At 43.3% G+C, this 23,293-nt stretch overlaps 1 protein-coding gene across 4 annotated transcripts in view; it reads right to left on the reverse strand.

Annotated features, from left to right (window-relative positions):
- Positions 1 to 23,293, reverse strand: part of LOC117357318 (NACHT, LRR and PYD domains-containing protein 3-like) — a 191,077-nt gene that overhangs the window by 136,803 nt on the left and 30,981 nt on the right. For all 4 annotated transcript variants that reach the window (XM_033937704.1, XM_033937711.1, XM_033937695.1 and 1 more), the window contains 2 exons: positions 4,317 to 4,497; positions 2,295 to 2,363 (listed from right to left, as the gene is read on the reverse strand). In XM_033937704.1, the coding sequence (XP_033793595.1) occupies positions 2,295 to 2,363; positions 4,317 to 4,497 (250 nt within the window). The remainder of the gene's footprint in view (positions 1 to 2,294; positions 2,364 to 4,316; positions 4,498 to 23,293) is intronic.

Consider the following 23,293-nt stretch of genomic DNA (forward strand, 5'->3'; position numbering starts at 1 on the left):
AAGGACATGGCGTTACTCGAGAGGGTTCAGAGGAGAGTGACGCGTCTGATAAAGGGGATGGAAAACCTTTCATACACTGAGAGACTGGAGAAACTGGGTCTCTTTTCCCTGGAGAAGAGGAGACTTAGAGGGAATATGATAGAGACTTACAAGATCATGAAGGGCATAGAGAAAATGCAGAGGGACAGATTCTTCAAACTTTCGAATAATAAAAGAACAAGAGGGCATTCAGAAAAGTTGAAAGGGGACAGATTCAAAACGAATGCTAGGAAGTTCTTCTTTACCCAACGTGTGGTGGACACCTGGAATGCACTTCCAAGAGAGCGTAATAGGGCAGAGTACAGTACTGGGGTTCAAGAAAGGATTGGACAATTTCCTTCTGGAAAAGGGGATAGAGGGTATAGATAGAGGATTACTGCACAGGTCCTGGACCTGTTGGGCCGCCGCATGAGCGGACTGCTGGGCATGATGGACCACAGGTCTGATCCAGCAGAGGCATTGCTTATGTTCTTGATTACTGGGCTGTCTATTTATGAATTGCAAACTCTGGGATGGGTGGGGTGTGGGGAAGGTGGGAGGAAGTAAAGTTCCAGTGAGTCGGCAAGATCTCTATAGCAGTGGTTCCCAACCCTGTCCTGGAGGAACACCAGGCCAATTGGGTTTTCAGGCTAGCCCTAATGAATATGCATGAAGCAAATTTGCATGCCTATCACTTCCATCATATGTAAATCTCTCTCATGCATATTCATTAGGGCTAGCCTGAAAACCCGATTGGCCTGGTGTTCCTCCAGGACAGGGTTGGGAATCACTGCTCTATAGGACAGTGGCCTCAAACTTGCGGCCCAGGGGCAACATGCAGCCCGCCAGGTACTATTTTGAGGCCCTCGGTATGTTTATCATAATCACAAAAGTAAAATAAAACAGTTTCTTGATCATATGTCTCTTTAGCTATAAACGACAATATTATTATTAAGACTTAGCCAAAAGGAAAGATTTATAAACTATAAAGAGTTTTACCTCATGCAAAATTGTCATTTCTTTAATAAGACATTAACTGTTTTTTTCTGAGGCCCTCCAAGTACTTGCAAATCCAAAATGTGGCCCTACAAAGGGTTTGAGTTTGAGACCACTGCTATAGGAGGACCTAGCAATTGAGAACCTATGATACAAATTATGCTGGAATCTACCTTTTTTCCCTTTTATTTAATTCTAAATATTCCCAATAAATCTAGCTAGCAGTTTCTGTGCTTTAATCTCCAAGTTTTGGATTCTTGCCCAGAAATAGCTAAGAAGAAAAAATTAAAAAATTTAAATTGAATCAGGTTGGGCAGACTGGATGGACCATTCGGGTCTTTATCTGCCGTCATCTACTATGTTACTATGTTAACTACAGATTAAGCAAGCCTTAAAGCTGCTTTCTGTTCTGACTTGCTATGTAAAATAAATCTTGCCTGCAGTAGGAAAGATAAGAGTTAGACAGAAGTGTTTATCTCCTCTAATGACAAAGCTAAGTAGAAAAAGAAGAGAAAGAAAAAGGAGGGAAGGCTTTTTTTGTTTATTTGTTTGTTTTTAGGTGTGTGTGTGGGGGGGGGTAGGTAGAAGACAGAGGAGTTACACAACATTATAGACAAACAGTCATTTAAGTTTATGTCCCAATAATTAAATAAATAATAAAGTCTGTGCTCAAGTCTAGAAAAACACAGTCAACAGTTTTAAACCTCTAAATTAAATAAATAGTAAGTTTTGTGCTCAAGTCCGGTGAAACAGCAGTTTTAAATCCTAATAATTTAAATATTAAAGTCAATGATCAATTCTAGAGTAAAAATATTTCAAGTAGCAAAATCTATTTCCAGTCAGTTGAGATATTTAAGAATAAAAACAAGGCACTTAGCAATTTTTCAGTTCAGCTCCTACATTTTGCACCGACATAGGCATCCATATCCCCTTATGATGGGTTTTGGATGTGTTTCTTGTTTGAAAATGAGCCCCTTAATGAACCGAGTATGCTGCAGCCAAAATTATAAAACCACTCTTTCAAGATTGCAGTCCATAGACCTGTGTGGCAAATTACCAAGTGCCCTGATTGTGATGTCAGTGTGGCAGAAGTGGCTCTGGTTGCCGTGTTGGACTGTGTGGATCGTTATCTGCTGTCGATTACTTGCTTACTTTATTTCTATCAAATATAATCACCCCTAGGACCTACTCATCTTTTGTGCAGGACTTCTCACAAAAAAGGAGTGCGAGTTTGCATAATGCTGTAGGAGTCTGATAGATACACAGAAATCAGAACTTACCTTTCAGATCTTCCTGAACACCTTCACTTTCCAAAGCTTTTAAAGTGATTTCCTCAAGTAAAACTGAACCTGCAGCGATTTGACAGAATTCTACATTTAGTACCAGGAAAATTTCATATCCAGTACAAGAAACAAATTTTGTCCAGCAACTTTCAAGTTTGCTCAGCACTGTTTTCTTGGTCTCAGAAAGCAGCGTGTTAGAACCACTGATCACATATGAATTTTCTACAAAAACATTGCCACAAGATTCAGTAATCAACAACTATGCAAATTACTGCTGTGTTCAAACTGTGGCAGTTATCCACAGCTCATGGCTCTATCTCTGTAAGTTCTTTTGGACGTTGATCTTTCTGGTGTTGTGTAGTATAATGATACTGAAAGCACTTTCAGTTGACTCTCTCTCTCTGTCTCTGATACGAGGTGTGGAATGATGGGTAAGCATTTTTGCTGATTTCTCTGGAGGAATTGCACCCTAAGTACTTTGGTGGCTCACTCTTTCTGGTACTAGGTGCGAAATGATGTATAAATACTTTGTGGGCTGTCTGGTTAGTAGAATTGTACTCACTCTCTCTGATGTTTAGTGGTACAAAGAAGTGCAGAGTGATGCATTTGGGGAGTAGCAATCCAAGGGAGCTGTATGTGCTAGGAGGTGAGAGGCTGATATGCAAGGATGGGGAGAGGGATCTTGGGGTGATAATGTCCTAGGATCTAAAAGTGATGAAACTGTGTGACAAGACAGTGGCTGTAGTCAGAAGGAGAGGCTGTATAGAGAGAGGCATAACCAGCAGAAGAATGGAGGTTTTGATGCCACTGTACAAGTTGTTGGTGAGGCCCCACTTTGAGTATTGTGTTCAGTTTTGGAGGCTGTATCTGGCTAAGGTTGTAAAAAGACTTGAAGCAGTCCAGATGAAGGCAATGAAAATGGTATGGGACTTGCAGCAAAAGGCGTACATGAAGAGACTGGAAGACCTTTATATGTATATTCTAGAGGAGAGGAGAGAAAGGGGAGATATGATACAACATTTAAATACTTGAAAGGTATTAATCTAGAAACAAATCTTTCCAGAGAAGGAAAAATGGTAAAACGAGGGCATGAATTGAGGTTGCAGGATGGTAGACTTAGGAGAAATGTTAGGAAATTATTTTTCATGGAGAGGGTGGTTGATGCCTTGAATGACCTCCCGAGGGAGGTGGTGGATATGAAAACATTTATGGAATTCAAAAAAGTGTGGGATGAACAAAAAGAGGATCTTTAATTAGATAATGAATGTTATAAAATGAAGAACTAAAGCTGGTACTGAGGAGACTTGCACATGTCTCTTATTTGGCAATTCAGTTTAGGATGGGCTGGGGAGAGTTTTGACAGTTTAGGGTGGGCTCGGGAGGGCTTTGATGGAAATTCCAGTAATTTGGAACATGACGACAGTGCTGGGCAGACTTTTATGGCCTGTATCCTGCAAATTACAAGATGATTTGGATGTCAACTGCATGGAACCTAAGGACGGTACTAGGTTGACTCCTATAGTCTATGTCCCAGAAATATCAAGGAAAAAAAGACAATTTAATCATGACTATATAATGCGTGTGACTGGATGAACCATTCAGGTCTTTTATTTGTTCATTTTCTATGTTACTATGAAAGAGTATGCCAATGAAAAACAGAAAAGGTCTCTACGCCAATAATTCAACCAAAGAAAGAGCAGAGATGACCAAAGAATCAAGCTGGCAAATAAAGGTTTGGATGCTTTCTTCACTATAACATCCACCCAGTCCATTTATGTTATAGTGAAACTGTGTCTTTGAAGAGAGCATTCGACCCTTTATTCTACATTTTCATGCTATTATTTCTGCAATTGCATTGTTGACCCGGTTTATGAAGCGTGTACTTTAAGATGATATTGGACCCCTGTGTCAGGTCTTTGCCTTTTTAATTTGATCTACATGTATCGATTTTATTTGCCAGCTTGATTCTTTGGTCATCTCTGGTGGTGGAATGAACCATAAATACAGCAGATACTGCACCTTTGGCATGAATTTCACTGAGGATGCTCTTCAGCTTCTGGCATTGAGGGTTGTGTTGGAAGTTGATCAGCTCCTCCCACATTGCTCTCCCAGCTCTTGCATCCTCCTTTTCAAGAACCACTTTGCATAGAAATTCTGAGGATGCCATCTTCTGATGGATGTCATGCAACCTTTTCATTTCCTTGGGGAGAATTACACAGGCATCAGATGAAAGTGGAAGTTAGAGCCACCTCCCTTCTCAGATATTTTCCCATTGCTATGCAATTTCTTCATGCTGGTGACCTAATTCACTATGAGTCTGCTTTTCAAATAGCCAGTCACTTTAGCCTGTAACTTCCTTCTTGACAGTCCTACCTGCCCACCAGTTCTATCTTCCATTCTGCCAACTGTATCGTCCTACAATTCCATCTTCCATCCTTCCTACCAATCGACCTTCCTGCCAGCCCTACCTTGCTGCTCATAGAACACTTTTACTTGTATTCTCTGTCTCCTGTTATCCCTGAGTTGTGGCTCACTGATAGAGCTGCTGCCTCTGCACCAAGAGGTATAGGCTCAAATCCTGGTGCTGCTACTTGTGACCCTGGGCAAGTCACTTAATCTTCGGGAGCCCACCACTTTGAATGTCAAAGCTACAAAATGGTGGTATAAAAGTCCCCATTCCCTTCTCTTCCAGTCATTCATTTCTTATGGCTTTGATTCTAGTTTGCTGGAGCTCATTTTATTGTCCTTCTGAATTTTCTTTAGTAAATGTGAATTGAAGTCATGCCAAGCTACACCCAACGGATTTCAAAATAAGTTCACAGGATCTTGACAGGGCCATGTTTTGATTTTGTTGACTGCATCTGGAGTCCATAAAGCTAAAATTTATACACCTTTTTATATGATCACAGTAATTTTTGAAGTGGAAGAGTGGCCTAGTGGTATAATGGAGGAGAAGCCTTGTGGTTAGAGCAGCCTGAGGTTGTGAGTTTGATTCCCACAACAGCTCCTTGTGACTCTTGGCAAGTCACGTCCACTGCACAGATACAAATTAAATATCTGATACAGAAAAAGCAGTAGATCAAGTCCCATCCCCCCCACCCCTTTTAAACTTTATTGACTCATGCAGTCAACAAATTGGCCTATTGTCAATAAAGGACACTTTTGTTCAGCTGGTTTCCGAACCCTCTTTTGGCTAGCCCTACTGGACTTTTTTTTCAACATTTTATTGGTTTTTCAATATATTATTTATTTAAAAATTTATTACTCACAATCATCCTACAATTCTTTTTATTTTATTAACTGAATTCTATTGTTCAATGGTTCCTCCCTTCTATTCCTTTTTACATATTACTTTAATTCATTTAGATATCATTTACATAGATGGTGCTCCTATCTATAAAGTTAGGAATTTCTATGAAATATTCTACATTCTTCTCTCCTCTCCACTCCTTCCTGCCCTGCATAGTTATCCCTACCCTCTTCTAACCCCTTCCTCTGTAATGTCACCTAGAGCTTGTATAGGTATGTGTGACACACAAATGGAAGAAATAAAATAAAAATAAATTCTGAGCAAGTTACAGTAGAAACATATATAATAACTACATAGCACTACATTACATCATAAAAATAAATTCACAGTGAGAAAACAGTAAAACTGTAACATAAAACCAGATAAAAACAACTCTGCCATTCAAGAGAAAGATTTCTTAAATAACATAGTTTTAACCAATTTCTTGAATTGAAGTAAACTGGGCACGCTTTTTATTTACACCAGCAAAGAATTTCACTGTTAACATTGATTGACAATTGCCCATTAATTTCACACATTTCAAAGAAGGAACCTCCAAACAAATCTTATGTTCAGAATATAATGCTCGAGATGGATGGTTTATCTGCAATAAAGAACGTAACACTGTTGGGAAATTGTCATTCAACAGCTTAAATATCAAACATACAGCTTTAAACTCAATACGATAAGCAACCGGCAACCAGTGAAGATCACGCAAAATTGGAGTAATATGATCAAATCTGAGGTGCCTGTAATCATATGCATGACAGCATTCTGTGCCAATTATAATGCTTGAACCATGTACTTAGGCAAGAACATATAAAGGGAATTGCAGTAGTCAAAAATAATAACTAATAACTGTTTGAAAATTCCCAAGAGAAAGATAGTCCCTCAGTTTTCGAAATAATTGAAGTTTTAAAAAGACATTGGAGAATACCATCTTCACTTGTGGCTTGAAAGATAAAGTCGAATCAAGCAGAATACCCAAATACTTACATTGACTATACAGTATACAGAAACTGCTATATTATCTAGTATAATCTCAGAAGGAAATAGCGCTACCTGTTTTCACGACCTACACACAGAATTTCAGTTTTTGCGATATTCAATTTCAATTGATTCTCACTCATCCACTTCTTAATGACCCGAAAACAAGTATCGGTCTGATACCAGAAACTGAATATCATCAACACAGAGTCATACTGTCACCGCCATCCCTTTCAACTCTTGACACAATGGTAGTAAACAGATGTTAAACAAGACAGCTGATAAAGCAGAGCACTGGGGAACCCCACTCATAAGGACTGACCGACTCTGACCCACCACAGCGCAAAAAGTCCGATCTGACAAAAAATACTCCAACCACTTCAACACCTGACCACCAATGTCCAATAATTGTAATCTTATCAAAAGAATCTGATGATTCACAGTATCAAACGCAGATGATATATCTTAAAAGATCATGAAGAACCAATCTCCCTTATCTAAACCTGTAACATAAGAACATAAGAATTGCAGCTGCTGGGTCAGACCAGTGGTTCATCGTGCCCAGCAGTCCGCTAATGCAGCGGCCCCCAGGTCAAAGACAAGTCCAGCCTCACCTGCATATGTTCCAGTTTAGCAGGAACTTATCCAACTTTGTCTTGAATCCCTGGAGGGTGTTTTCCCCTATAACAGACTCTGGAAGAACGTTCCAGTTTTCTACCTCTATCTGGATGAAGAAAAACTTCCTTATGCTTGTTCGGAATCTATCCCCTTTCAACTTTAGAGAGTGCCCTCTCGTTCTTCCTATCTTGGAAAGGGTGAACAATCTGTCTTTATCTGCTAAGTCTATTCCCTTCAGTATCTTGAATGTTTCGATAAGAACATAATAACATAAGAAATGCCGCTGCTGGGTCAGACCAGTGGTCCACCACGCCCAGCAGTCCGCTCACGCAAAGGCCCTTTGGTCAAAGACCAGCGCCCTAACTGAGACTAGCCCTACCATCGTACGTCCTTGTTCAGCAGGAACTTGTCTAACATTGTCTTGAATCCCTGGAGGGTGTTTTCCCTTATAACAGACTCGTGAAGTGCATTCCAGTTTTCTACCACTATCTGGGTAAAGAAGAACTTCCTTATGTTTGTATGGAATCTATCCCCTTTCAACTTTAAAGAGTGCCCTCTCGTTCTCCCTATCTTGGAGAGGGTGAACAACCTGTCCTTATTTACTAAGTCTATCCCCTTCAGTACCTTGAATATTTCAATCATGTCCCCTCTCAATCTCCTCTGTTCGAAGGAGAAGAGGCCCAGTTTCTCTAATCTTACGCTGTACGGCAGCTCCTCCAACTCTTTAACCATCTTAGTCGCTCTTCTCTGGACCCTTTCAAGTAGTACCGTGTCCTTCTTTATGTACAGCGACTAGTGCTGTACGCAGTACTCCAGGTGAGGGCGCACCATTGTCTGGGACAGCGGCATGATAATCTTCTCTGATCTGTTCGTGATCCCCTTCTTTATCATTCCTAGAATTCTGTTCGCCCTTTACGCCGCCACCGCATATTGCATGTTCGGCTTCATCGACTTGTCAATCAGAAATCCCAAGTCCCTTTCCTGGGAGGTCTCTCCAAGTACCGCCCTGGACATCCTGTATTCGTGCATGAGATTTTTGTTACCGACATGCATCACTTTACACTTATCCACGTTGAACCTCATCTGCCATGTCGATGGCCATTCCTCGAGCCTGATTATGTCACGTTGCAGATCTTCGCAATCTCCCTGCATCTTCACTACTCTGAATAACTTGTATCGTCCGCAAATTTAATCACCTCACTCATCATACCTATGTTCAGATCGTTTATAAAGATGTTGAAGAGCACGGGTCCAAGCACCGAGCCCTGCGGCACCTCACTGGTAATTCTCTTCCAGTCCGAGAAATGTCCATTTATCCCCACTCTCTGTTTCCTATGCTCCAGCCAGTTTTTTTTATCTACATGAGTATTTCACTCTCGATTCCATGACTCACAATTTCTCGAAGTACATTACATTACATTACATTACATTACGGATTTCTATTCCGCCTATACCTTGCAGTTCAAGGCGGATTACAAAAGATTTGACTGGACATTTCCAGTGATGATCACATTACAGAGGATTTTACTGGACATTTTCCAGTGAGGATACAAATTTTTTTTTTTTTCTTGGGGAACTTATGGGTTGGATAGAGAACTAACAGTGCTTAGCAGTGTGATATTAGCAAATGGAACACAGTTAGAGTAGGCAAGATTACAATCTTTTTATGGTCTGTTTACTTGAAGGGTGATTAGGTGTGATACTTGGGGGAGGAATGACTGATGGTAGATGAGTTCTGTCGAGGTAGGTGAATTATCTGGAGGTAGGTGAACTTAGCTGGAGGTAGGTGAAGTGGTTTAAGGTTTTTGGATGAATTTTTTAAAAAGCAGGGTTTTGATTTCTTTACGGAATGTTTTGAAGTCGTCCGATGTTGTCAGCAGGTTGGAGATGGAGTGGTTGAGTTTTGCTGCTTGTGTTGCCAGAAGGTTGTCAAACATTTTCTTGCGTTGTGTGCCTTTGAGTGGAGGGAAGGCAAAAGGATTTGGGGTTCTTCTTTGTCTTGTGGTGGAGATCTGGTTTAAGCGGTTGTTTAGGTAGGATGGGGAAGAGCCTTGTATTGCTTTGAATAATAGGCAGAGGAATTTGAATTGAATTCGTGCTTGTATGGGTAGCCAGTGGGAGTCTAAGAAGGCGGTTGTTATGTGATCATATTTTCTAAGTGAGTAGATCAGTCTGAGGGCGGTGTTTTGTATGGTCTGGAGTTGCTTTATCATAATGGCTGGACAAGGAAGATAAAGGGAGTTGCAATAGTCCAGCAGACCTAAGACTAGGGATTGTACGACTAGTCTGAATTGTGTTTGGTTGAAGAATTTTCTGATTTTGCGTAGGTTTCTCATGGTTAGGAAAGCTTTCTGGGTCGTCTTGTTGATTTGGGACTGCATTGTGCAACATCTGTCTATGGTGACTCCTAGTAGTTTTAGTTCGGGTTGTATTGGGTATTTGGTATTTTTGATTATCAGTTCTGTGATGGTAGGAGATTTGGCTTTTTCGAGCAGGAGGAATTTTGTTTTTTCTGAGTTTAGTTTTAGTTTATGATCCATCATCCATTTTTCTACTGTATCTAGGGTTGTTTCCAGCTTTGCGGTGGTGGTGGGCTCTGAAGGGTCGAAGGGGAGGAGTATGGTGATGTCGTCTGCGTAGCTAAAGGATGTGACATTTAGGTTATCTAAGGTGGCTCCTAGGGAGGAGATAAAGAGGTTGAAGAGTGTAGGTGAGAGAGGTGATCCTTGTGGAACTCCGCAGGGATTTGCCCATGGCTCTGATTTGATATCATTGTATTTTACCCTATAGGTTGTTGATTTGAGGAACCCTTGAAACCAATTGTAAACTTTGCCAGAGATCCCTATGGCGTCGAGTATCTGTAGTAATATGGTGTGGTCAACTAGGTCAAATGCAGCAGAGAGGTCAAGTTGTATTAGTATCATCTTTTTTCCTTTACTGATGTGTTGCCGGGCTGTATCTAGAAGAGAGACAAGTAGTGTTTCTGTACTATGGTTGGTTCGAAATCCTGATTGTGAGGGGTGGAGTAGGTTATGTTTTTCCAGGTAGGTTGTGAGGTATTGTGTGACTAGGCCTTCTATTATTTTGACGTATATTGGAATTGAAGCGATAGGTCTGTAGTTGGAGGGGCTATCTATTGGGCCTTTGTGATCTTTCATGATTGGGGTGATTAAGATCTCTCCTAAGTCCTGTGGGAATTGGCCTTCTGTTAGTGTGGTTTGAATCCATAACATAAAGTTGGTTTTGAATGTGGTGGAGGCGTTTGATAACAGGTAGGTGGGGCAATTATTTAGTTCGCTGGAGGCATGGCTGTATTTGTTGTAGAGTCGGTTCATATCCGACCAAAGTAGGATTGGGAAGTTGGACCAGCTTCTGTCTGCTACGATGGCTTCGTCTGTTATTGGGTTTGTTGTTATATTTTCGAGATGGGTGGGTGTATCGATGAATGCAGTTCTGATGTTAGTGATTTTGTTTTTGAAGTAGTCTGCTAGGTGGATGGCTGTCGGTGGGTGGGTACCTTGAGTGGCAAGATAAGGTTTAGTATCAGTGAGGTTCTTTACTAGGTTGAATAGCTTTTTTGTGTCTGGGATTTTTGTGCCTATCATTTTGGAGTAGTAGGCTTTCCGTTTTTCCTTGAGTTTGGTTTTATATTGGTTAATTTGATTTCTCCATGCAGTTTTAGTGTGTTTTAAGCTCTTATTTTTTTTCCAGTCTCTCTCTAGTTGTCTGCAGAGCTTTTTTGATTGGAGGAGTTCGGAGTCGAACCATTTATCAGAAGGTCTACATATTTTAAATTTTAATTTTTCTGGGGCTAGTTCATTCAGGATGGTTTCGCTTATGGTTCGCCATTGGGATATGAATTCGTTGGGGGCTGTGTTGGTGATGGAGTGGTCTGCTTTGTCCCAGAATGTGGGGGGTTCAATTTTTTGGCGTGTTTTGAAGGAGGTTTTTTTTGGCGGTTGTTTGTTGATGCTTTGAGGCCAGTTGATGTTAAAGGTGTATTCATAGTGGTCTGACCAGAGTGAAGGGTGCCAGGCCCCATTTGAGATATGGATTTCGGGTTTGTGGGGGTGTTGGGTCATGTAAGCAGCGACATCTAGTTGGTGGCCTTTTTCGTGTGTGGGTTGGGGGTCAAGGATCTGGTAGTTCAGTGCTTTGAGGTATGAGAGTAAATTTATTACTTGTTTAGAGGTGTGATCTTCAAGATGGAGGTTTATATCTCCTAGGATTAGATTATGAGGTGAGGTTAGGGAGTTCTGGTAAATAAATTCTTCGATATCTTGTTTGTTGTCATTCCATTTTCCTGGTGTTGAGTAACAGAGGATGCATGTTAGTGTTCCTGTGAGAGAATCATCGGATAGTTGACAGGCTAGGAGATCTAGGTGAGGGGTGGTGTGTTTGTCTAGGGTCTTTATATTGATGTTGTTTTTGAGTATGATGGCTAGACCTCCACCACGTTTTTTTTTCCTGCAGATCAGTTCTATTTTGTAACCTATAGGGCATAGTTCTGTGATGGTGGGATCGGATTCCGAGGTTAGCCAGGTTTCGGATAGGAATAAGCAGCTTAGTTGCTTTTTAACTATCCAGTCCTTAATGAGGTCTGCTTTTGTGCTTATTGATCTGATGTTCATGTATGCGCAGGATAATGAGATGTTGAGAGTTTGGGGAGTGGGTGAGCGGTTTGGGTGGAGGAGATTTTCTTTGGTTTGTGGATGATGGTTGCGGTTTTCTGGCTTTGGTTTTGGAGGTGGTCTTTTTCCCCAGCTGGTTGGTATGCTGATGTGGTTGAGTGAGGAGCAATCTATCAGGTTTCTGGGTGAATGGAGTTTTCTGGTAGGTAGTGGGAACCTTTGGGATTCTGTTAAGGTTGGGATAGAGGATGTGTGATAACCTTCTGTTTTTCTGTTGGTTAGGAGTAGGAAGAGTAGTAGATGTAGGAGTGCGTTTGTTGAGAATTTGGGAGGCATGGTGATGTTTGTGTAGGGTGCAGGAGGTTCTGCTGTTTGGTAACTGGTGTGATGTGCAGGTTGGGAGGTGTGGGGAGGTTAGGGGAGGAGGAGGCGTTTTTATTTTATTTTTTTCCCTTTTGTTCTGTAGCGTCTGTGACCTTCAGTGGTGAGTTCAGAGATGGGTGAGTTTTCTTCCCACTGTTGTGAGAAGTGGAGCTCTTCTTTGAATTGTGAGGGTCCCTACTGGTTCGGGGGAATACTATCAAAGTTAAGTAGGAATGGGAAGAACAAACGAAGAGTGTCAGCTATAGCAGTTTGTCTGTGCTTGTCAGGATTTAGGGGATAGACAGTACTAGTAACTTATCAGACTATAAGGAGGACGTATGGATTGTTTTGGGGCTAAACAGTAACTATCAACTTATCCGTCTGTATAGGTTCTTATGGAGATAAACATTACTAACAACTTATCAGTCTGTATAGGTTCTTATGGAGATAAACAGTACTAACAACTTATCAGTCTGTATAGGTTCTTATGGAGATAAACAGTACTAACAACTTATCAGTCTGTATAGGTTCTTATGGAGATAAACAGTACTAACAACTTATCAGTTTGTATAGGTTCTTATGGGGATAAACAGTATTAACAACTTATCAGTCTGTATAGGTTCTTATGGAGATAAACAGTACTAACAACTTATCAGTTTGTATAGGTTCTTATGGAGATAAACAGTACTAACAACTTATCAGTCTGTATAGGTTCTTATGGAGATAAACAGTACTAACAACTTATCAGTTTGTATAGGTTCTTATGGAGATAAACAGTATTAACAACTTATCAGTCTGTATAGGTTCTTATGGAGATAAACAGTACTAACAACTTATCAGTTTGTATAGGTTCTTATGGAGATAAACAGTACTAACAAATTATCATGTTATACAGGTTATTTTGAGGATTTCAAGGGATGTCGCTTCAACAAGTGTCGCTTCACAAAGGCGCGCCGTTGGCGCTGCTCGCTTTTTAAGAGTAGGCCCTCGCTGGATTCGGGGGGGGGGGGGGGCGGAAACGGCTCAACGCCCCTGCAGGATCGGGCTCCTGCCTCGATTCCTGCCTGCCCGCTTGATCGGCGGTTTTAAATGCAGCTTCCACGCTGTTCGCTTTGTAAGAGTAGGCCCTCGCTGGATTCGGGGGGGGGGGGGGCGGAAACGGCTCAACGCCCCTGCAGGATCGGGCTCCTGCCTCGATTCCTGCCTGCCCGCTGGATCGGTGGTTTTAAATGCAGCTTCCACGCTGCTCGCTTTGTAAGAGTAGGCCCCCGCTGGATTCGGGGGGGGGGGGCGGAAACGGCTCAACGCCCCTGCAGGATCGGGCTCCTGCCTCGATTCCTGCCTGCCCGCTGGATCGGCGGTTTTAAATGCAGCTTCCACGCTGCTCGCTTTGTAAGAGTAGGCCCCCGCTGGATTCGGGGGGGGGGGGGGCGGAAACGGCTCAACGCCCCTGCAGGATCGGGCTCCTGCCTCGATTCCTGCCTGCCCGCTGGATCGGCGGTTTTAAATGCAGCTTCCACGCTGCTCGCTTTGTAAGAGTAGGCCCTCGCTGGATTCGGGGGGGGGGGGGCGGAAACGGCTCAACGCCCCTGCAGGATCGGGCTCCTGCCTCGATTCCTGCCTGCCCGCTGGATCGGTGGTTTTAAATGCAGCTTCCACGCTGCTCGCTTTGTAAGAGTAGGCCCCCGCTGGATTCGGGGGGGGGGGGGCGGAAACGGCTCAACGCCCCTGCAGGATCGGGCTCCTGCCTCGATTCCTGCCTGCCCGCTGGATCGGCGGTTTTAAATGCAGCTTCCACGCTGCTCGCTTTGTAAGAGTAGGCCCCCGCTGGATTCGGGGGGGGGGGGGGGGCGGAAACGGCTCAACGCCCCTGCAGGATCGGGCTCCTGCCTCGATTCCTGCCTGCCCGCTGGATCGGCGTGATGAAGTAGTCGTTCATGTAGAACCTTGTCAAATGCCTTCTGAAAAGCCAGATATACAATGTCGACCGGGTCGCCCTTGTCTATCTGCCTGTTTACTCCCTCAAAGAAGTGCAGCAAGTTCGTCAAACAAGATCTGCCTTTGCTGAAACCGTGCTGGCTGGTCCTCATCAGACCGTGTCCGTCAAGGTGATCAATGATGCAGTCCTTTATCAGTGCCTCTACCATCTTTCCTGGTACTGAGATCAGACTCACCGGTCTGTAGTTTCCCGGATCTCCCTTCAAATCTTTTTTTAAGATCGGCATAACATTCGCCACCTTCTAGTCTTCCGGAATCTTTCCCGATTTGATCGACAGATTGGCTATTAGTTGAAGCAGTTCAGCCAGTTCCTTTCAGTTCCTTGATGACCCGCAAATGGATGCCATCTGGTCCTGGGGATTTATCGCACTTAAGCCTATCGATCTGCCTGCATACGTCTTTTAGCATGGAGATCAACAAGTGCTCAGTAGAGTGTTTGGCTCTGAACCCAAACTGGCTTGGAGGTAGGCTTCAGAGGGTAGTGGAGAACGGCACCCCCTCTGGCACCCCCTCCGAAATGACGGAGGTAATCAGTGGAGTGCCGCAGGGCTCGGTCCTGGGCCCGATCCTATTCAACATCTTTATAAGAGACGTGGCAGAAGGGCTGTGAGGTAAAATAACATTATTCGACGATGACGCCAAACTAAGCAATGTAGTGGGAAAAAGCACAACAGATGTAAATTCAATGTCCGACAACATGATGCACGACCTACTCCTACTGGAGCGCTGGTCTAGGTCCTGGCAACTCAGCTTCAATGCCAAAAAATGCAAAGTCATGCACCTGGGCAGCCAAAATCCATGCAAGACTTACACCTTAATGGCGACATCCTAACAAGAACTGAAGCAGAACGAGACTTAGGGGTGATCGTCAGTGAGAACATGAAGACTGCCAATCAAGTGGAGCAAGCTTCATCCAAGGCAAGGCAAATCATAGGTTGCATACTGTCACAACCCTAGCCCTAAGGCTCGGCTTGTGGCAGAAAAGGCTTTGCCTAACCCTAGCCTGGCTGTTAAAAGGGCTAATCAGTGTGACAGAGCAAACCATACTAGAAAGTTAGGCTCTGAGTTGCCTCTTAGTTCCCAGCTTGCAGAACCCTGGGGAGGTGAGGACTATGAGGGTAACAGCCAGGAACAGCCTCAGAAACATTCTACTCACTCAGCTAACTCCCAGCTGCAGGGTTTAATGAGGAGCACTGGGAAACATAGGCAGAAGCTGCAGGCTGCCCTCCCCCTCTTAGAACAGGACGTGGCCGCCTCAATGCTCTTGAGGCTGCACTGAGGAGGAAGCAGTTAGTCTGCCCTGGGCCAGCCCAGGAAGGAGGCTTTCAGGACTGCTCTCCTGAGCCTCACCACTATCAGGACGTTGAGATGGTGGAACCAGCCCCTGACCCTGAAGCCAACCAGCTAGCTGAACCAGAGCCCATGGACTGTCTAGAAACTGCCATGAATACAGAGGCTTTCCCTATGGAAGAGAGCTAAGTACTGGTTTTCTTTTCCTTTTTGTATGCTCAAGCTAGCAATATTTTGGGCTTCTTTCTGGGGAACCTGTTTGCACCTGTGAGAAGTAAAGGAGCAGTGCTGAGCTCCTTGAAAGGTGCCTGGAACTGGAAACCTTTTTGTTAGGTTTAATTGTGCTGGACTGTTTAGTTTATTTTTTTGTTTTTGAAAGCAAGAAAAGCTGCAATTGTGATTGTGTACCTGGGAGTTAGTTTGGGGAAGAATCCACATAATATCCTAGGTTGGGATTGTGGGGCCATTTGTGGCATTCTGTTTCTTACAAAGTAAAATTAGTGGATTCGGCTACTCCCCTCCCCCACCAACTACTGTTAAGTTGGCTGGGGTCAAGCCAGCTTCAATCTAGGCTTGGACACAACACTGTCTTTATTTATAAAGGAAGTGTGATAGTTTGTTACTGCCTGTTTGCCAAAGGCAGAACAATTAAGACTGCACTCGGTTACTTACCTGCGACACCGGCAAGAAAGGTGTGAGTTGTTTGTTTTTCAACTCAATTTTACTTTTTCCTGTTTGCTTATGTTTATGGAAAAGAATGACCTGAACCCTGTTCAAGATTGATTTCCACAATAAAGTGGGACTTTATTTTCATTTGAAATTGACTGTTTTGAATCCTTTTGCTTCTTCATTGAACTGTGGGATCAGCAGGACTTCCAGCCTTCTCTGGAAGCACGTCGGACGCAGGCTGTTCTGAGCGCTGTCGGGAGCCCAGTGTATACACGGGCACCGGCAACGCCACAATACGCAGGAGTTTCGTCAGCCGTAAGCCTGAAGTCATTATGCCATTGTATAGATCCATGGTGAGGCCCCACCTGGAATACTGTGTGCAATTCTGGAGGCCGCATTACCGTAAGGATGTGCTGAGATTGGAGTCGGTCCAGAGAATGGCCACCCAGATGGTCTCGGACTCAAGGATCTCCCGTACGAGGAACGGCTGGATAAGTTGCAGCTGTACTCACTCGAGGAACGCAGAGAGAGGGGTGACATGATCGAGACATTCAAGTATTTCACGGGCCGCATCAAGGTGAAAGAAGATATCTTCTTTTTCAAGGGTCCCGCGGCAACAAGGGGGCATCCGTGGAAAATCAGGGGCGGGAAACTGCACGGGGACACCAGGAAATTATTTTTCACTGAAAGGGTGGTTGATCGCTGGAATAGTCTTCCACTTCAGGTTATTGAGGCCAGCAGCGTGCCTGATTTTAAGGCCAAATGGGATAGACACGTGGGATCTATTCACAGAGAAAGGTAGGGGAGGGTCATTGGGGTGGGCAGACTAGATGGGCCCTGGCCCTTATCTGCCATCTATTTCTATGTTTCTATGAGTTATCCAAAATGGAAAAGCTCTCTAAAAATTCCTGTAACTGAACAAGCACAATCTTTTCCAATACCTTCGCCAGAAAGTTCAATGAAGAAATAGGATGGTAATGGTCTATTTTACTGCCATCCAATCAATTCTCCAATAGCGGCTGAACAATTGCTTTTTCAGGCTAACTGGGACCTAACTTTCCTGTAAAGAACGAGAAACTAAACTATGCTAAACCTTAAGTTTATATACTGCACCCTCTCCATAATTATAGAGCTTGGCTCGGTTTACAAGAGCTTAATATAGGAAGGAATAACATAATGGGTTTGGAGGTTGAGTACAGGGGGGCGGAGAGTATTACATTTTTGTGAAAAGCCTAGTTTTTCAGGTGCTTACAGAATAGTTTGCAGGAGGCCTGATTCCGTAGTGAGGCAGTAAGATTATTCCAAAGCCCTGTGATTCTGAAGAAGAGAGATTTTCCCAATTTTCCCGCATAGAGGATGCCTTTTAGCGAGGGGAAGGATAGTTTAAATTTTTGGGTGGGCCTGGAGGAGTTCCAAGATAGTGGGATTAGGGGAGGGAGGATGCCGTGTAGGATCTTAATAGCTAAGTATGCGCTTTTAAAATGAACCCTGGAAATTACTGGGAGTCAGTGGAGTTTGGACAGAAGTGGGGAAACATGATCAAATTTGCATTTTGTAAAGATGAACTTGACCTCAGTGTTCTGAATTAGTTGAAGTCTTTGAAGACTTTTTTTTAGTTAGACTTAGATAGATGGAATTACAATAGACTAGTCTGGAGAGGATGATGGATTGAACAAGGATGGCAAATGTTGTTGGCAGAAGCAGGATCTCACTTTCCTCAGCATGTGGAGGCTAAAAAAGCATGATTTTACCAAGGAGTTGAGGTGGTCGTTGAAGGAAAGAGAAGAGTCGATAATGATGCCTAGAACTTTGCTTGAGAACTCAAGCTGCAGTGTGGCGCCAGAAGGCAGTGTGAAGAGGTTAGGCAGCTGTTCTAATTTTGGGCCGAGCCAGAGGAGTTTCATTTTGGACTCGTTCAGTTTCATTTGAACTGAGAGGGACCATGGAATAGGAGGAGAAGTGCACAGATGGATCGGTAAATGGCTAGAGAACAGAATGCAAAGGGTTAACATAAAAGGGAAATTCTCAGACTGGGTGAAAGTGACTAGTGGAGTGCCCCAGGGCTCGGTTCTTGGACCTATTTTGTTCAATATTTTTATAAACGATCTTGAGGAGGAAACAAATGCAATATAATAAAGTTTGCCGATGATACAAAACTATGTTGGGCGGTTGGCTCTCAAAGGGACTGCGAGGAGCTCCAGAAGGATCTAAGACAGCTGGAAACGTGGGCGACAAAGTGGCAGATGAATTTTAACATAAATAAATGCAAGGTGATGCATCTAGGAAAGAAGAACAATGAACACGAGTATAGAATGTTGGGGGTGACATTAGCAAAATGCGAACAAGAAAGGGATTTGGGGGTACTGATTGACAGAACCCTGAAGCCATCGACGTAATGTGCGGTGGCGGCGAAGAAAGCGAACAGGATGGTGGGCATGATTAAGAACGGGATCACGAGTAGATCAGAAGAAGTCATAATGCCACTTTATAGAGCAATGGTCAGACCACATTTAGAATACTGTGTCCAACACTGGTCTCCTTACCTCAAGAAGGACATAACTCTGTTGGAGAGGGTGCAAAGGCGAGCCACGAAACTAGTTAAAGGAATGGAGAATTTGAGCTACGAAGAACGCCTCAGGAAACTGGGACTGTTTACACTCGAGAGGAGAAGACTGAGAGGCGATTTGATAGAGACTTTTAAAATATTAAAAGGTTTTGATAAAATAGACCAAGAAGCAGCATTACTAACATTTTCAGATGTGACACGGACAAGAGGTCACAGCCTGAAACTGTGTGGCAGCAGGTTCAAGTTAAATGTCAGGAAGTTTTGTTTCACACAACGAGTGGTGGACGCTTGGAATTCTCTTCCGGAGGAAGTTGTGGCGGAGACTACTCTACTGGGTTTCAAGCGCAAGTTGGATATACACCTTCTTGAAAATCATATTGGGGGATACGGTAATTTCAGGTCTCCAAAATGGAGAACCTAAGTGGGCTGCCGCGTGAGCGGATCGCCGGACTTGATGGACCTTGGTCTGATCTGGTGAAGGCATTTCTTATGTTCTTATGACCAGGATTGGAGTTTTGTTATGCAAACTGTTATGTTCTCAGAGAGGTTGGTAAGGTTTGAGTATGTCTCGAGAAGGACAAGGATGTCATCAGCATATGTATAGATTGTTTCAAGGGAAGATAAATGGAAGAGTTTCAGGGAAGACATGTAGATGTTGAAGAGAATAGGGGATGGGGTGATACCTGGGGACACCGCAAGTTAGTTTCCAAGGAGCGGACATGGTGCCATTTGTGTTGACAGTGTAGGAGCAGGAACGTAAGACGTTCGAGAACCACTCTAAGACTGAAGTCAATGCCTATTTCAGAAAGTTGATAAATTAGAATATCGTGGTGGAGAGAGATAGAATTGTAATAGGACAGCTGCAGAGAGATAGAATTGTAATAGGACAGCAAACTTATTACGAGAGTGTAATTGTTGCACATTTGAAATTAATGAGACTAGTAGGGATTCGGTGCTGAAGTTGGGTCTGAACCGTATTGGTAAGGTAAGAGAATGGAGAATCTCTCTAGGTAAAATGAGAGCTGGGTGGAAATGATGGCCTCTAGCATTTTAGTCAGGAGAGGGATATTTGCTATGGGACGGTAGTTAGAAGGTGAGGAAGGATCAAGATGAGCTTTTTTCAGTAATGGGGACAAGGCAATATGTCCCATTTCTGTGGAGAATAGGCCCGATAGTAAAGCAGAGTTTATAAGTCTGGTGAGGGATAAGATGGCTGGTTGGCCCAAGTGCCTAAGGCCCTGCCCATAGGAGGGATTGGACACCCTCCTGCCAGTGATCGCACAGGGGGGGTTGTTTGGCAGGAGGGAGGGGGGTTGTCCTGCAGGAGGGATTGGGCACCCTCCTGCTAGGGAGATTCGGCAGTGGCAGGACTGATTAGGCATCTCTCCTGCCATGATCGTTGCCGGTGCTTGGGGATGGGTTGCATGGGCCGCTGAGCTGATCACGGCAGCTGCGATCAGCTCAGTGGCCCGATTCAGAATTTATACCTCTTTTGACTTGGTCGAAGTCAAAACGTATAAGTTCTGTCTGGCAACCTGTCAGACACTTTTGATTATGGCTGCCAGACAACCTAAGTCAAGGTTGGCCCACATCCCGCCCACTTCCTGCCCTAGCCACTCCTCCAAAACGTCCCTTTTTACTCTGGGCATACAGAGGCAGTGAAAAGGCCTAAGCTGGTTTTAGATACGTCTAAAACCAGTTTTGATTATCGGTACATGGACAATCTGTCTTTTTGATCATCAAAGTATCAACTTAGGTCACTTTTTGGATAGTTTTGTTTTTATTATGAGCCTCATAGCTTTCAGAAGTTTCCAAGGCAGTCTTTTTTCCTTAGCAGTGTCCCAGAAAATGCAGTCACCTTAGTAAATCCCGGCCCTTGCCTTCTAACACCTAATCAGACAGACACAATGGCTGAAACTAAACTAAACTAAACCTTAAGTTTGTATACCGCATCATCTCCATAAAGATAGAGCTTGTCGCGGTTTACAGGTGAAAGGTCACTTTGGGCAGCCACAAAACGTAGAGACTTGAAGAAAGCAACAGGTTTTATTAGCATACGTATAGACAGGCATAGACAGGGGGTGGGTAAGCAGAGTGGACAGACTTGATGGGCTTTAGCCCTTTTCTGCCATCATCTTCTATGTTTTTATGTTTACGTATGTGACTCCTGAGCCCCCAAGCTGGCTTCAGAAGTCCCGAAACCAGGACGTTACAGAGATATTTATACATTCTTCTGGCTATACAACTGAATTCTAGAAAAAACTTTTCACGTGTTACTTTTCTTAACAATCATTGGTCCTAAGCTCACACTAGCAGGTCACTTATCTAAGCCCTGCAGTCTTTCTGTTACATATCCAGGAGGGTGGAATACAATATCGTATGCTGAGATAGCCATAAGAAGCTAGAATGCCCAAGCTAAAACACCCAGTGCAGGCAGGCTAGAACATGAGATAAGTTAGGTCTGCAATGAAACATAATTCAGCATTTTATTAAAGAGAAAACTTAGTTCAACACTTAGGAAAACCAGTCCCAGACTCCTTCACAGGTAATTCAATAAATGAGGGAAGGACATAATAAGAAATTAGAGGTTATGAAGAAGATAGCTAGCTTTACATTTTAAATAGATAGCTTTATGTTTTGGAGAAAAGCCAGGTTTTCAGATGCTTTCAGAATAATTGAAATGAGCCTAGGTTCCGCTGTGGGGCAGGGAGTTTATTCCAAAGCTCAGTGAATTTGAAGAAAAGTGATTTCCCTAATTTACCTGCATACATGATGCTTTTTAACGAGGGAAAAGATAGTTTAAGTTTGTGGACGGATCTGGTAGTGTCAGGTCTCGAAGAATTCCAGGATAGTGGAATTAGGGGAGGAAAAAAGCCATGTAGGATCTTGAATATTAGGCAGGTACATTTAAAGTGAATCCTAGAAATCACCAGAAGCCAGTGGAGGAGGAAGACAGAGATGCAGAGGACACCATCGAGGAAGAAGTCTGGGAGCTGGAGAACTTCATAGAAGAGGCATACAGGGAGGCCGTGGAAAAACACCAGCAACAGTGGAACTGCCGGGATACACCTACAGATAATGCGGACCACCAGACGGACAGCCACCAGGAGGAAATTAGTGACACAGCAGCAAGATCTGGAAACAGCGGAGGGAACCCACAAGAAGACAAACGCCAGGATGAGAGGAAATGGATGGGAACGAAGGACAAGGACCAACGGCTGGAGAGACGGACATACACCAGGGACACGGACCAGCGGCTGGAGAATCAAGAGAAGATGGAGAGGACAGCAATCATCGTGGGGGACTCCATCATCAAACAAGTCGACAGCCACATTGCTGGAGGAAGACTGGATTGGCTGGTGACCTGCCTACCTGGAGCCAAGGTAGAAGACATAGTGAGCCGCATCAGCAAGATCATCGACAATGTGGAGGAAGAAGATACGGAGGTAGTGATCCATGTGGGGAAGAACAACATGGGCAACAGAAACTACAGCAGAGAAGTACTGAAGGGCCAGTTCCGAATGCTAGGAAGGAAGCTGAAGACCAGAACGCAGAGGATAGCATTCTCGGAGATTCTGCCGGTACCCAGGGCAGACGAGAAGAGACAGATGGAGCTGCAAGCAGTCAACATATGGATGCGGCGCAGGTGTGAGGAAGAACGATTACACTTCGTGCGCAACTGGTCAACGTTCTGGGGAAAGAGCAAGCTATTCAGGAAGGATGGATTCCACCTCAGCAGAGACGGAACGAGGCTACTTGCCAGCAACATCAAGAGAGAAATTGAGAAGCTTTTAAACTAGGAAGAAGGGGAAAGCCGACAGTCGACTGAGAGAGCGAGTCGATGGTTCCTCAAATCCTTTAATTTTAGGGGATTTCAACATCCATTTCGATGATCAAAATAACAATTTCACCAAAACTGTTCTTTCCTATATCAATCAATTAGACCTGTATTCATTAATAACCCAACCAACACATCAAGCAGGTCACACCATTGACACAGTATTAATTCCAATTTCGGCAAAGAACAATTTTTCCTTAAATTGTTGTCATTCAGTTCCCTGGTCTGATCACTTTTTTATTTCATTAACATATGTTAGCTTTTTTACCAGACCTAATTCTACACGTCAAACAATTTCATACAGGAATTTTAAGGATCTCTCATATGATTCAATTCAATCTACGTTTCAACTAGATTTTTCAAAATCAACTACTACTTCAATTGATGATCTAACCAACTTATGGAATAATGCCATTCAAACTACTTTAAATAAACTTGCTCCAATACAAAAAAAAATAATTTCTGCTCGAAAATTTAGTAATCCTTGGTTTACCACAGATCTTTTACTCCTTAAGAAACAATTAAGATCTCTTGAACGGAGATGGAGGAAGGATAAATCCCAGGAAAATCTCTTGACATACAGGGACCATATGAAATTTTATAAAACAAAAATTAATCAAACTAAAATGAAATACTATTCTGAAAAGATTTTTAAAGCTAAAAATCCTTCAATGCTTTATAACATTCTTAACAAAATAACATCTCATAAAGTACAAAATGATTCCAATGGCATAGTCCCAACAGCCC

The sequence above is a fragment of the Geotrypetes seraphini genome, chromosome 1, assembly GCF_902459505.1.
Source record: "Geotrypetes seraphini chromosome 1, aGeoSer1.1, whole genome shotgun sequence".
NCBI lineage: Eukaryota > Metazoa > Chordata > Amphibia > Gymnophiona > Dermophiidae > Geotrypetes > Geotrypetes seraphini.